This window comes from Protopterus annectens, chromosome 5.part0 (genome assembly GCF_019279795.1).
Source record: "Protopterus annectens isolate FY-2018-M chromosome 5.part0, PAN1.0, whole genome shotgun sequence".
Lineage (NCBI taxonomy): Eukaryota > Metazoa > Chordata > Ceratodontiformes > Protopteridae > Protopterus > Protopterus annectens.
Window position 1 is genome coordinate 805,379,376 of NC_056735.1, and position 16,055 is coordinate 805,395,430.

Below are 16,055 nucleotides of genomic sequence, written 5' to 3' on the forward strand. Positions count from 1 at the left end.
CAGCAACCGAAAGCTGAAAATAGCGAAGTTTGAGATAACCGAATTCTTTCCTAGGGAAAGAATTTGGTTGTCCGTTCCTGTCGCTTCGCTGTTTTCAGCTCTGCGGTGGAAAGTTATGGCCGGGTTCAGGTAAGTGTGTGATTGTGTGGACGTGAGGGTTAGGGTGGGATAGGAGAGTTAGGTTAGGGTGCGGGTCAGGTAAGTGTGCGAATGTTTAGACGTGAGGGTTAGGGTGGGATAGGTGAGTTAGGGTTAGGGCACGGATGAGGTGTGTGTGCGATAGTGACGGACCTTAGGGTTAGGGTTTGGGTTAAGGTAAGTGGATAGATAGTGGTGTATGTACAGTTTAGTGTAGGTTTAGATGTAAGAATTTAGGTGTATGTGTGTGGATTGCTGTTTGTCTAGTGTGTTTGTGTTGTGTGTATGTGTTTTGGAACAGCAAATTTTTTCCCTAGGAAAAAATTTGATGTTCTAAATTTTTAGTCTTACCGGTTTTCGCTTACTAGGTGTCGATATTAGAACATTCGAAGACCTGAAACTTCGATGTTCTAATATAGACCCTGTCCTTGGCTAGAGATGCTATTTTAGCTTCAAAATTAGCTGTAAAGGACTTTATAAGACTTCTGACTTGCTTGTTCAATCTGTGGAGGAAATTCTTCCTCTGCAGAGGCACTTGCTTCTTATTCTTGTTCATCAGTTTCTTCCTTTTGTAATACAATCTGTTTATAACAGATGTCTACCAAGGTGGCTTGTTTTTTTGGGAGGGCCTGGTTTTAATCTTGTCACGTACAGCCATGTCTATACAGTTGCTAAGATGATTATACAGGGCATCTGTGTATATCTCTGCATAGGAGTCATTATTGCCTGTGATTGCAAGGAGTATAAAACTTTTTATACCATCATTTAATAGGCTGCAGTTTGCTTTGGAGACATTCCTTAGTGTTTTTGCTCTTTTGAGGGTGTGGGATCCAATAGTTACTTTGAATGAGAATGATTTATGGTCCAACCTTACCAGGGAGGGCTTCACACAGGGGTCAGTGCAGTGAATACCCACGTTGGCGAGTCCTATGTCAAAGGCATTAGAGCCCCATGTGGGGGTTCATACTATATGTTCCACAGCATTTGCGCTGACAAAGTTCAGGAACCTCCGGATGAGCATGCTTGAGCTCGTGTATGTTACCCAGTCGATGGAGGGATAACTGAAATCTCCCATGACTAAGGTGCTGTGCTGTATGGCGAGTGACTCCAAGTCCAGGTAGGAATTGTGGTTCTTTTGGTTCATGGAGGGGGACCTATGGCTAGTAATGATATGGTACGGTGTTTTGCCTATAGTTAATTGGGCATGGAGTAGTTTGAGAGAGCTGTATTGTTTGACCAATCGGGAGGTGTATTTGGCTTTAAAGAAGATGGATACACCTCTACCTTAGGTTCTTTCACGCTCATTCTGAGGTATGAATTTGTGCACTGTAACCTTGCACAGCTGAGGTGCTCTCTGCAGCCTTGAACCAAGTTTCAGTGACTGCACAGACATCAGCAGCTTCCAAGGTGAGGAGTTCTTCCAGGGAGTGCAGTTTTGTGTTTAGACTCCTAGCATTAAGCAGCAGAACCCTGAATTTGTCTTGAGTGCATTTTGCTATGTCAGAAATGTTTTTGACATTGCTTAAAAAAGGCACTATGGGGGAGGTAAGCACCTTAGCCAGTATCCAAAAGCCTAGGGGAGATATCTGCAGACCATCACGGACAAAGCAGCTTGGTCTGTCAACCATGTCTTCCCAGGCTGATAAATACTGGCTTCCAATGTAATTACACCAGAAGCTAAGCCAATTGTTGAATTAAATCATTTTTGTTTATATTGTGGCATCATCCTGGTGAAGGTAGAATGCTCAGTGTGTAGCTGAGTTGCCTGCAGAGCAAGAGGGGTTTAGCAGAGTTCTATTGACAGATGTCTAGGGAAAATTTAAGTTTCCAGGCATTTGTGTCTATACATGGCAACATTAACCCCTGTTGTGTGATGCACAGCTATACACTAGTCCGAGGCTTAAATACAGGTGAAATTCAACAATTTTAAGGCAGACTACCAATGGGAAAGCCCCAAATTGAGCCTTTCTCCAGCAATCCACAACTCAGATGGAACCTGAGCTACACACTTCTGCCACAAAGGTGCAGGGAAGCCCTCTAATATGATACATTAGATAATAATTATTTTCACAGTAAAACATTTTGGAAAACATTTAGCTCAGGTTAATCATTTCAAGTTGGGTTTCAACACCCACTTAAAAATGCAGTAATGCTAGTAAGCTTACTTCTTTGTAGTAATCCACATAGCTTATTTCAGTTCCAGCTTTTTTAAAAGTGTGTGTTGGGTTCACTGAAAAGTCAATGTCTTCAATCCGGTAAGTCTTGTTATTGTACCTAATTAGAAAGAATGGATCTGTTAGCATTCTATTAATTACAAAAAATATTATATACAATTAATGGGTGCTTATTTTTTTAAACTTTACAATGCAGATTCCAACAATATATCCCTTAACCCACTTAGTTAGGTACCTCTACCTGCAAAGCAGCTCTTTTCATTTTCAACAGTCGCAGAAAATGGGATTTAGAAATCCACACACATATTCTTATGTCTGAAACAAGGCCCAGAGTCAACAACAAGGTTACTAAACCAACAATGCTTCAGGTATAGCAGGTACACAAAAGCATTAAAATTATTTAAATGTTCTGACAATCTTTAAATGTTATCCATCCATCCACAACCCCCTTTTCCATGGGGTTGGGATTTCACTTCAACAGTGACTATAATCTACAGCCATGGATTACACACTGGGTGGCTAGCCCTGCTGCAGTAGTTCATTCACACCACACACTTGCCTGCCGACTCACATCTATGTCCAATTTAGAGTGTCCAATCCGTTTACTACATGTCTTTGGAATGTGGGAGGAAACCCACTCAAACACAGGAGGGACATGTAGACTCCACACAGAAGGCACCCCAGCCAAAAACTGAGCAGGGAAACCTCTTGCTGAAAGGTGACAATGCTATCCACTGCTCTACTGTGCCACCCTCTTCCAGTGTAAATTCTGCTGTAAATTGAAAACTAGTAAATGGAAGACATTCATTAACAAAAAAGTATGTCTGAGAAGCACTGTTCCTTACTTGCTGTCTGGAAAGTTAGCAGATACTAGCAGAAATCTTAGCAACAGACCTGAAATATATAGACCAGCAGTGACAGTGCAATGCTGACTCTTAATTATACAGCTAGCTAGCTAGTTGTATCTGTCTTGTGTACTGCAGTACTGGTGGAAAGGGTTAGGTAGGTGTTCAAAGCTGAAAGCTGTCAGTAAACTCTCTGGCAGAAATGCAGCTAGCTGTGTAGAGCTCTCTCACAGCAACACTAAATGTATGTCAACAGCACTGAATGCACAAGATGAATAGTGATCCACAATACATCTATGGCAAAAATGTCCCTAAGTTGAGTTAAGGGAGAACACTGTACATTATCGGCCATCAAAGAAACATTACTAATTCTTCATTTTACTATCCACTGCTCTGATTTCTTGGACAGAACCCTCAGGTACCAATACCTGTACATGACTCCCAAAATTATGACATTTTCATACATCTCTACAAAAAGAAATGCAGTGTACATTAACAGCAACAACATACAGAAAAGAACTGCTGATCAGCAGAAACAGTGGAACCCATTTCTCATGAACCAACCTGAGATTAGTGCTACTATTTTGCTCCTGGTGAGAGAAAGAGCACAGATACAGTGATTTCTAACTGTGTGTAGTGGCAGTGACACCAGCACTAGTTGTCAGATGTATATTTAGAGATTTATAAATGTATGTGTACTTTTGTTTGCTAGTTAGCTGCATATACACTTCTGCTGCTATAATATACGTAGGAATAATTTAGTCAGTTAGATGCATACATTTCTGTTTGCTAGCATTAAGTGTTAAACTGTTCTCAGCTAAATTATGGCATTCATGTGTAAAATGTAACATAAAGGTTCTGGTACAGCTTGAGAAAAATGCTGATAAGGATAAGCTGAATGTTCAATGTTTAATGCAAGCTTCAAGGATTACAGATAAGGAGTTCCTGAAATGCAGGTGCAAGAAAGAAATCGAATTGGAGGCAAAAAACAACTTACTGAACTGTCACGTAATTCACTGTGAAACAAGAACACAAAGGAGCTTATTAATTCAGTACATCCAAGTGATGCTTCCAGGTGCTTTTGCAGTTAACTCCTACTGACACCTCTAGGTGGTAAATATTGCTTGTTCATATTTGCATCAATAATTCCAAAAATGTGCTATGTACAATGTTTTAGAAAAGTTAATCTTAAAGCGTACTCAATGGCAAACTCAAATGCATTAATATTTGACCTCTGTCTAGTGCAGGAAAATGAGAAGTTATGTACCTACCATAACGTTCCATGTTAGTTGTCTTCTCTCGCCTTCTTTCTTGCTTGATGGGTTCGGAGCCGATCCCTCGGCTCCACTGCTAAGCTCGAGAGTCACTTTTACCAGCTCGAGGCAGCCCCATATCCCATGATGCAAGGCGGTAAGTACCCAGATCTCGTTTGATGACAAAAGGGCAATAGCACCAAGCATAAAGACTTCCCAAAGGAAGAAAGAAAAGCCTGCAGGATGGAAGAAGGACCAGCTCTGAATGGTCTTCAGCATAATATTCCTTGTAGAAAAAGGTCTGTCCAGGCTTGGGGAAGGAGGAGGGTTTAAGAGTTAGCGAGAAGACAACTAACATGGAAGAAGGCGAGAAAGACAACTAACATGGAGCGTCATCGTAGGTACATAACTTCCCAATGTTAAGTTGTCAATCTGGCCTTCATACTTGCTTGATGGGACGTCCTAGCACCTCTATCCTGGGTGGCTCAATGAAACAGACTCTTGAGGACTGTAGAGCCAAAACTGGCTCTGTCCCTGGAGGCCAAGTCCAATTTGTAATGGGAAACAAAAGTATGAGGAGTAGCCCAAGTGGCCGCTGCACAAATAGTGTCTAAAGGAAGTCTAGCTTGAAAGGCTGTAGAAGTAGCTAAGCTTCTAGTTGAATGTGCTTTAGGTTTTGAGCACAGCTGTTTTCCCCTGATCAGATAAATTTCAGAAATGACAGAAGAAAGCCATCTAGATAAGGTCACTTTTGAGACAGGAAGGCCTTTCTTGTTATCAGCATAGGAAACAAAGAGTTGATCGTTCCTAAATTGTTTAGTTCTGTCCAAATAATATCTGAGTTGACGGTGGACATCAAGATAATGTAGTTTTGTTCGAACTGTTTGAATAGTTTGGAAAAACAGGGAGATCAATGGATTGATTTTTCAATTAGTCTTTTGAGGCGACCTTAGGCAAAAAGGTCGGATTAGTTCTCAATGATACTCTATCTTTGTGAAAGACCAAATAGGGGGGTCGAACAGATAGAGCATGAAGTTCAGACACCCTCCTGGCCGATGTAATAGCTACTAGGAATAAGGTTTTCCATGAAAGAAATTTTAGGGAGCAAGAAACAGCTGGCTCGAAGGGGGGAAGAATCAAGGATGTCAGCACTAAATTTAGATCCCATTGAGGAGGAGGATTCTTGACTGGAGGCTTCAGGAGGAAAATTCCTTTCAAGAAGGCTCTACAAAGCCTGTGGGACATAATATTGTGATCTGCGAATCCGACATGAAAGTTCGAGATAGCAGCCAATTGAACTCTAACTGTGGAAGAAGAAGAGCCTGCATGAAAAATCTCCGCTAAGAAATCCAAAACTGCTTGAACTGGAGCAGTGAAGGGATCAATATTCTTGGCTTTAGCCCAATAAGAAAAACGTTTCCATTTGCTCGTATAAATCCTCCTGGTAGAGGATTTTAAGGAAGCTACTAGGATGTCTCTAACGGGGTTAGAGATCAAAGGAAGCCTGGCTAAGGAAGGAAGTGGAGCAACCATGCTGTGAGGTTGAGAGAAGGGATAGACCGTGCAGCTGACGGATTGGTGAATCAGAAGATCTGGCACTGGGTCCAGATACCGGCTGCACCAAAGGTGGCGATGGAGGAACGGAAACCAAATTTGTCGAGGCCAATAAGGAGCAATGAGAATCATTTTGGCTCTCAAAACGGTTGCTTTCTGGATAACTTGAGGGATCAGAGGAAATGGAGGAAAAGCATAAAGAAGTCCCTGGGGCCAATCCTGGGTCAGAGCGTCTCTGGGGGGATGGCCTGGCAGAGGGAAGAGAGAGAAGAAGTCTGGGCATTTGCTGTTTTGGGGAGTAGCAAAAGATCGCAACATGGGCGACCCCATTCCAGAAAAAATCTTCCACTATAGATTGCTTGAGAGACCACTCGTGAGGCATGAGAATAGCTCTGCTCAATCTGTCCGCTAAAATGTTGGTTATCCCAGGGATGTGCGTTGCTACCAGAAACCGACGAGAGGAGATCGCCCATTGCCAAAGTCTGGCGCTTCGACACAAGGGGTAGGATTTGGTTCCGCCCTGTTTGTTGATATACCAAACTACAGACATGTTGTCTGTGTGGACTGCAATTGTCCCTACGGGAAGAAAGTCGTTGAGGGCTTGCAGCGTTAAAAGCACTGCTCTCATCTCCAGGACATTTATGTGCAGGTGCCATGAACCATCCTGCCCTGATAATGACCACCCCACCCGATCAGGGAGGCATCCATGGTGACAGTGGCTACGGGGATGGGGGTACAAGTGTCTGCCTTGGTGAATCTGGGAAGATGTGATCCACCAAGCAAGATGATTTTGCAAATCTGTGTCACCAAAATTTGGTGGCGCATTGGAAAGTTGTTGGTAAGACCACTGAGTGAACAACATCCACTGAGCCAGGGGAAGAAGAGTAATGGCCGCAGCCATGAGGCCTAATACCTTTAGAACCATTCTGGCCTGTACTTTCTTGTTGGCTAGAATGATCTTGACATGACTTTGAATGTCTGAAACTCTTTGATCTGTAAGGGTAGCTGACATCGAACACAGTGTTTAAGTTTGCGCCTATGAAAGTAATAGACTGGCAGGGCAATAAGGATGACTTTTCGAAGTTGATCGAGATGCCCAAATGAGTGCAAAGATTTATTGTGTAATCCCTGGCTTGAACAAAATGATGCCTGGTGGTGGCTGAAGGAGCCAGTCATCGAGATCTGAACACCTGGAATCCTTGGCAGGTGAGGTGACCACTGCCATGCATTTGGTGAACACCCTGGGGGCTGTAGTGAGACCACAGGGCAGGGCTCTGAACTGGAAATGACTGGACCCCAGCGGAGAAATCTCCTGGGCGTCTGTGAATTTTATGTGATATACGCATCCTGAAGATCTAAAGAGCACATCCTGAAGTCCTTCTGAAAGAAGGGCAGAATTGACTGAAGAGTGACCATTGAATCTTCCCTCACAGACTTGAGTTGAGATCCAATGGTCTCCAGTCTCCGTCTTTTGGGGACCAAAAGAACCTTGAGTATTCCGGGCTCTGAATGGTCTGTTGTAACTGGCTGAATGGCTCTTTTGCAGTAGTTTTAAGACTTCTAACTCTGCAATTTCCATCTGGAAGGGAATTTGAGGGATAAAAGGACTTTCCTCGAAAGGAATCATGTAACCCTTGGATATGATCGACTGTACCCATCTGTCTTGAGTGAGGGAACGCCAGGCTTCTGGGTACAGCGATCTTCCCGACTGCCTCCAAGGAGGGACAGCCGGGCAACATCTCAGGGATGCTGAAAGGGCTTATCAGAGAGACTCTCTGTTTCCCTGGTTTTTTGTCCCCCTCTGCCTCTAGAGCGGCGTCTGTTGTTGTTACCCCTCTGCCTCTAGGTAAACTGACCCGTGAATCGGCGTGACTCCTTGGGATTTCTTGGAACCACATTTTGCCACCTGTCCTTTGGGGTAAGGTCTAGAAGGGGTGGAAAAGCGGACACCTCTGGCAGAAAGAGTTTTGCGTCCCTGCTCACACCTGGTCAGCGTTTCCTTCACTTGAGGCCAAACAAGGCTGACCCATCAAAGGGAGAGTTTGTGAAGGACACCTTAAAGGGATCTGCAAAATTACATAGCTTGGCGTCTAAGAGCCACACCTGTACCTGCGGCCCTACTCTCCATCAGCAGCATATGATATCAGCATGGAGGAGTTAGCAATGGAGTTAAGGGTTTCTAGCTGCGAAGCAATTTTTTCCTGAGCCCGGCAGCTGTAGGATCCTGCACAACTTCACCTAGCTCCTTAAGGATATCCCTCTGGAGTCTGGTCTGGTGAAGTGATAGTTCAGCGAGCGCATAGCAAAGGTCGCTGAAGAAAACACCCGCTTACCATATCCATCCATGGTCCTAGATTCCTTATTAGGAGGATGGACAGGTACGGAAGGATCTGCAAGTTCCTTCTTGGTGGCCACCAGCCGCCACCACCATAGCATCAGCGGGACACCTTTTGTGAGGAATTGCTTGTCCGATGGGGGTAATAAATTTAGAAGGCCTCCTAGGGACTGGCTCTACAGAGTCAGGAGCAGCCGAGCAATAACCTGCATAAGGGGGTCAAAGGCGGAGACACCCAGGAGGTGGAGGGCGAGATCAGCAGCTTCCAGGTATACTGACTCATCCTCAGAGGGATTATTGGTGGGCCAGTTTCCCCTCTGTTTAAGGAGTTCTAGGATGTCTGAAAGAGACATCTCAGAGGATCTTGGGGATCCCTCTGACTCATCTAAGTCAGTATCTGAAGTGATGGGGGAGTCACGTGTTTCCTCTTACACTCTTCTGGAGGATCTCCTGACACATCAGGAGAATCCTCGGAAGAGTTCTTCAGTGGGGAAACCTGAGGCGGAGGATCTCTGGGTCCGGGAGCAAGAGAAGTGGCAGAGATGTCAACAGGCACCATAGAGGGAGGAGAGCTAAGGGAACAGACTGCTGGCTGAGTCAGTGGCCAGCACACTCTTCATCACCTCCGAGGCAGATGTCGGGCCGAGCTCACCAAGGCCGAGGCTCCAAGGAAGAGTGGGGTGGGACAAGGGTCGATGCCACTCACCAGAGACCATGGAAGCCCGGCCACGAATCCCTCTAAGGAAGGTCTCGAGGAGATCAGAGTAGAGGCTGAAGGAGCAGAAGGGGTATCTGTCCCTCAGCCGTGGCAGAAACTATTCGAAGACTCCAACTCTCCACTCCAGGGACTGGGGTGGAGGTGGGGTGAGGATACTGTGTGGGGTGTGGACTAATAGTCGTAACTGCTGGGAGCGGACTATGTAGCTGATGGCCAGTGCCTGTGATTTTAGTATCTCTCTCTAAATCATGTCTAAATCATGGTCAGAAAGTCTGGATGATGGCTCAGATGGCTCCTGAGAGGGAGGAGGCTGGGCTGAGAGCAGAATTCTAGGCTCAAGGAGGGGAGCCCCCTTCCTCAAGAAGCCATCGGAGCCGATGAACGAACAGAAACTGTCGCCGCAACGCCAGCAGGGGCACCCAGGACGCTTTCGATGCATCGGCCAGCCGGAGCCAATACAGCCACAAAAGCGTGCGGTGTCGCCGGCGGGCGGCGACGACACGATGCCTGAGCCACATGGTGGTCGGAACCCGTCGGCGACACGACAGTCGAGTGGTCGGAAGAATCGACACATGCGGGCTATGCCGAAGAGGTAATGTAAACCAGAGTCAGCTCCAGCATCTCGACTCTGAAAGAGTCGGAGCTGAAACCACAGGCTTAGACACAGAAGCCTGGGCCTTGGAAGACTTTGAAGTCTTAGATGGAGCCGACTTAGCTGGAGAGCCCTCCGGCTTAAGAAGGCCCCTCAAAATTAACTTATTTCTTCTTTCCTGCAGGACTCTCTGGCTGAAAGAGTGACATATAGCACAGGAGTCCTGCAGGTGAAGAGGCCCCAGGCAGTAAAGGCAAGAAGTGTGACCGTCTGTCAGAGACATCTTCTGACAGCACGAGTCACACTTCTTAAAGCCTGAGACCCTTTCCTTAGACATAGGTAATCACACCACACAACACTAGTCTAGGAAATTAGATTATATAAAACTATCAATAACAGACACACGGGGGGATGGGATGGGAGAAAGTCTGACTAGAAATTTTAAGGAGACAGGGAAAATTCTTGTCAGAAGGGGACTAAAACTGTATTAAAACTAACTATCTAAAGTTTTTTTTTAAAGAAAGGGGCAAAAGTAGTAATATAACAATCACTTACCAGGAGCTGGTAAAAGGAGGACCTCATCAGCGAAGCGGCAAACGAGATCTGGGTACTTACCGCCTTGCATCATGGGATATGGGGCTGCCTCGAGCTGGTAAAAGTGACTCTCGAGCTTAGCAAGTCGGAGCCGAGGATCGGCTCCGAACCCATCAAGCAAGAATGAAGGCGAGATTGACAACTTAACATTAGATATTAACTGTTGTTTTTATGATACTAATTTATATAGATATAATGTTCACATTTTTTTAAATATCTCAACAACCAGGTAACACAGACAGAACTCCTTAGTCTAATATGAATGCTTTCAGTTACATGAATAAAATGCTGACAGTATGTGTGTAACTTGAGTGGTTGCTGAGATATTGTACGTTGTTTACAAAATATTACGAATGTAATAATTATTGTGTTTACTGTGAATTATAAAATTTGGTTTAAGACCTAGAACCTAATGAATACTACCACTATAAAAATAGTTTGCGCTGAAGAGTTTGCCATTTGTACTTCTTTCATAACCAATATGGTTCCAGAGATATGAACGTTTGTTTAAAATGTGAAGACATAATTTGATTTTGTTAAAAGGTTTAGGGTCTGCCCATTGGAAGTTACAGTGCAAACTTCCTGAGCTCCATTGGAGTGAATGAGTTAACAGACTGCATGACATCATCAAAAGACTGCATGCTCACACAGAAACATTCTCAAACAGGAAAGGCTCCCTAAATGACATCAGAAAATATCAAAGTAATGACTTTGAGAATTCCCAAAAGACTGCTTTCTTGGGAGATCTGCTTAGATCTGTACACTGGAGATCATTTATTGATTGATTGATTGATTGATTGTCATTTGCTAACTGGTTTAGTCCAACTGAGCCAGGGGCCCATTTTCAGTGGAGACCTGAGGAGAAAAGCTCCAGATACAAGTAACAATATTTCAAACAAGATATATGTACAAAGGTATCAAGTAGTTATGCAATGAAATTAAGAACCACTATTTTACACAGCTGTTGTGTACAAGTTGCAAAGTTTTAATACAAAGCAGCAATAAAAATGCAAAAATATATATAGATGACAGTAGACTCCAATATGCATCAGTATTTACAAGAAAGGATTAGTTAAATAGTAATAGATGTATTCGAGAGACAAACAGAAAATTAAGATATATACTTAGAGTAAGGAGGTAAGATTATGAAGACAGCAGTAGGATGTCAGGTAGGAGTTTGACAAGGACAGGTATTTATTTATTTTTATTTAACATTTGTTGACTGGGTTTGTCCGACTGAGCTGAAGAGCCCTTTTTCAGTGGAGGCCCAGGGAGAAAAGCACCAACGTATTATACAATTTTCATTATAAATTAGCATTAAACAGCAATGTTACAGGATTATTACAAAGCATTAGTTTTTAAGCTTGAGTTTGAATTGGACTTTATGGGGAATACTTCTTATATTAAAGGGAAGGGTATTCCAGGTATGAGCTACAGAGAATTTGTGGGATTTGCCTATATTTTTAGTGGGTTTGTAGATGTCTAGAAGATGTTTGTCAGATGTGCAAAAGCTGGCAGCGGGGATTATAGAGTGATACAATGTTTGAGAGGGAGGGACAGGAAGTGAGGTTACAGAGTATAGAGTGTGAAATATTTAGTTGTGGAAGAAGAAATTGTTTTTGGAATTCAGGCCAAAGTAAAGACTCAAGAGCAAGGCAATGGTGGGCTTTATGGTAGATTGGAGGCAAATCTAGCTATTTTGTGATAAGTTTATTCTAATTTAGAGTGTAGGGATGACTGAAGGTTAGTAAGGACTGGAGCTGCATACAGAAGACAGGGTAAGAGGAGAAACATAGCAAGGGAGGGTTTGTTGGAGGGTGAGAGTAGTTTATCATTACAGTACAGAAGTCCAAGTTTTTGGTTCTTTTTATATACACTGATTAATATGCATGTCAAATTTTAGATCATCATCGATAGTTACCCAAGTAATTTAGTATTAGGTTCAGGTGTGATGACAGTATTGTTAAGTGAGGTAAAAGAGAAGGAGGGTTTAAGATGTGTCAGTGTTTTAGAAAGGCAAAGAAGAAGCTTTGTTTTTTTGGATTCAATATTAGTTGATTATCAGTGAGCCAGGTTTCAATGGAGCTGAAGGTGTCTTGGATACGAGCAAGGAGTTTTGGGATGCTGTGGGCGGTGATGATAAGGGTTGAATCATCAACATATTGTAATAGTGTAGAGAGGTTAGTGGCAGAGTGTAGTTTGTTAGTGAAGATATTGAACAGGAGGGGTCCCAAGATGGAGCCATGGAGAACGCAAGTATTGATAGGTAGAAATGGAGAGGTGACAGATTGCCAACATACAGACTGTTCTGTTAGATAAGTAACTAGAGAACTGATTTATAGCTGGAAATCAGAAAGTTTGGATAGCATTTTGGGGTGAGAGACTGTATCGAAGACCTTGGAAAGATCAAGGAATAAACAGGAAACCAGGTGGTTATTATCAAGGGCTTCTGCTATGGCTTGGGTGAATGAGAGTAGTGCAGTAGATGTGCTGTGGTGGGGGTCTGAAACCACACTGGGTGGGAGTTAGAAGGCTGTTGTCCAGCAAGTGTTTAAGTAGTTGGGTGTGGACATATTTTTCAAGAATTTTGGAAAGTGGGGAGAGAACTGCAATGGGACACTAGTTGGAGGGATCGGTGGAGTTACCTCATTTGTGGAGAGGGATTGTGAAAAAGGATTTCCAAATGTCTGGGACAAGAGCTTCGGTAATGGAGTGATTTATAAGGATAGACACAGGTAAGCAATAGTGGTGGCAGTAATTTTAAGGAAGTGTGGGGATAATTTATCAACAGAGAGAAAACAAGGTTTGAGTTTAGTCAGTTGTGTTTTGATGAATGAAGTGGGAACAGGTTGAAAGGAGAAAGTAGTGGGAGAAGAGGGAGTGGGAGGTGATGGTAGAGTAGAGGCAGTGGGACTTTGTTGTGTTAGTTTTTGAATTGATTCAATGAAGTGCTTGTTTAAAAGTGCAGCAGTCTCTGTGGCTGTATTTAGGGAGAAGGGGTTGGGGTTGGAGGTTTGTTGGGGTAGTGGATTTTATTAACTGAAGACCAAAACTTTTGGGTTATTGTGTGGGCTACCTTGGTTGGAGTTAAAGAATGCTTTTTTGTCTTTAATGACTAGTTTTTTTACACAGGTTTCTAAGTTCCTTGTAATGTTGGAGAAGGGGAGGAGTTCTATTTTTGATCCATTTATCCATTCAATCCATTTATGCTGTATGAGAAGAAAACTTGAAGGCAGTAAACCCTGCAAACTGTACATTATTGTACATGTCATCTGTTATATGGACAGGTTATTTAGTTCTGCGCAAGAAAGATAATCTGCAAAGTTTACGTGCACTAACCAGGCTTTTGTTTTTTACAAGGCACTAAGAATGGGCACTAACAAACAGCTGCAGCTGGCAGCTTCAGTAACATAAGAAAAGACTGTCAATCAGTGACATTCACTCAATCATTTTAAATAACTTTTCACTAGTAGTAGCCAGGTAGTAGCCAATAGGCAAATCATCACTTTTCATCATTTGTGGCAAATGCTGCTTAATTCCTGTGACACCTAACACATTTTGCAGTGCACTGTATCCCCCCTACTCTTACTATGTGTACATGTGTAGCCAAGCAAAACTGAAATTTTGCTTTAATCCTACTAGTGTACAGTGTATTGTCTTTTAGCTGACTTCATTATTTAAGGACCAGAGTCAAGAAACTGTGCTGATGGGTGCACTGCTGCCCTGGTCAGTATTACTGTTTAGCAGCTGCTTTGCTATCACAGGTTACAGTTAGTGTTTACTGCCTAATGCATCATCCTTTAGTTTACAGAATTGTTTAGGGCCAGTGTATAGAAAGTGTAATGATGAGTGCAACACTGTCCTATTCACTGTTACTGCTTAGTGACTGCTGTACTTTGATAAGCTACATCAGCTGTGGCTAGTACACAATGACTGCTCTGTAGTCCAAGCAAATATCCTGAGGTCTGCAAACACTATTAGCTCTACAAATTTGCTATGTAAAGTTAGCAGGTCTGTCCTAAAGAGTAGTGATCTCTCTGTGGCAAATAATCCTAGCTACTGTGCTCGGCACCCAGCATCTCTGACTCTATAATTCAGCTCCATATTACTAGCAGTTCACTAAAGCTGCATTGTTCAGTGCCAAGCAACTACTCTACAGAGTGTGCAAGTGACCTGTATAATTTTAGTTCTATATCTATAAAATAGTTGTGTGAAACTGTCTTCAGTTTTTTACAATATTGCCCCAAGTCTGTATTTTCACTACATAATGCTAAATTATTACCATCTAACCTAAGATCATGTATAAATCATCAGTCTCTACTGTAGTAGTCTTACTCCAGCCCCGCCCCTGGAACTCCACTCCACTCTCTGGAATATGGCGCAGCACTCTGCTTTCACTCCATCAGTCACCAGTCTAAGGCAGTGCAGCAACTGATTGTTCACTGCTTCTAAAAACTGACAATGCAAGATATCAGACGTAAACACTCAAGAAACATGAAGGCAAATCTCTCAAATCTGCCCACTATCAGAAAGCATCACACCTGCATAAACCACATCAGTCAATACACACTACTCGCTGCATAAAACACACATCATATAGCCCACAACTTATGCTGAGACTGTAAAGAAAATTTGCCAACACCCCCTAAAACATGCTTGAAAAGATTTCAGCCTCCAGTACATGAAGCAACACCTACTCCCCATGCACTCACACATACTGGAAGTACACATAGCTCACCCAAGAGTCACCAGGAAAGCAGGTCGGCCATTAGGGTCACAAAGTCTGCTTCCTCAAAGAAAAGTACTTTAGCCAAGATGACTACAGTTAGGCATACAGACTCCACACTCACCAGACAAGACAAGCATAAAGTGACTGTAAGATGCTTGTCCACTGCTTGCATCCATAATATCACTAGGGCCCTAAGTTACATAAACCAGAAAACTATGACTGCAACATAGTTAACTCACGTGTTAGTGAATGACCTGAGATGCTCCACCTACAGGGCCATGCAACAAAACTTAGTAGAACTTACTGTGTTTCAGAAGCAGGAAAGGCTCTGGCCTCGAATAGTATCTTGTCAACTGGCTCTAATAACTGGCTATGTTGTTGGTGCCACTATAAGGAGATAAATTATGTGCCAGCCTAGGATGAGATGGTACATAAGATTTCCAGTTTTACCACAGATGGTTTACACCTCTTACTCCAAAGCTTCTGAATACTGGCTACAGCTGTTTTTCATAGGTTCACAGGTGTGTACTAGGTTAACCACCAGGCCTTTCTAAGCCTAGCCATGCAACTGAAATCACTGACAAGTTCTGGTACCCTTGATAACTGCAAGCAGGGACTTGGAAGATGAACATTTACAAGCAGGGGCCTGGGGAATTAACTATTTACATGCTATCAGGGATACATTTCCTGCTCCCCATCCAACTTTCCAAGTTACACTTGAATTGGGTTGGGGAGGAACTCTGCTTCACATTGCTGCCCTAATAGTTCTTTTTTATGAATAGACCTCCTACTGGACAGATAACATTCCAGGCTACATTTCCAACTATGAACTATCAGTGTCTATATTTAAACTGTTCAACCTTAGCCTCTCCACAGGGTTTATGCCTGATGCCTGGAGAACAGTCATTGTGACTCCTCTACAGATGCAGTAATTACAGGTTTATCAGCCTCATCAGCTTTATATGCAAAGCTATGGAACAGACCATTGCAGAAATCATTTTATGCAAATATTATGATCAAACCCCTTTTCCCCATTTTCTAAATGGGGTCAAGGTGTCTTCACAACTGCCACCACCTTTCTTGATTCAATGTCACTCTTTTACCTTTTTTGACAATCATGCCC

At 43.1% G+C, this 16,055-nt stretch overlaps 1 protein-coding gene across 1 annotated transcript in view; it reads right to left on the reverse strand.

The window, feature by feature from the left end:
- Positions 1–16,055, reverse strand: part of PIWIL4 (piwi like RNA-mediated gene silencing 4) — a 1,045,202-nt gene that overhangs the window by 557,479 nt on the left and 471,668 nt on the right. Inside the window, exon 9 of the mRNA XM_044072628.1 lies at positions 2,304–2,412. Coding sequence (XP_043928563.1) covers positions 2,304–2,412 — 109 coding nt within the window. The remainder of the gene's footprint in view (positions 1–2,303; positions 2,413–16,055) is intronic.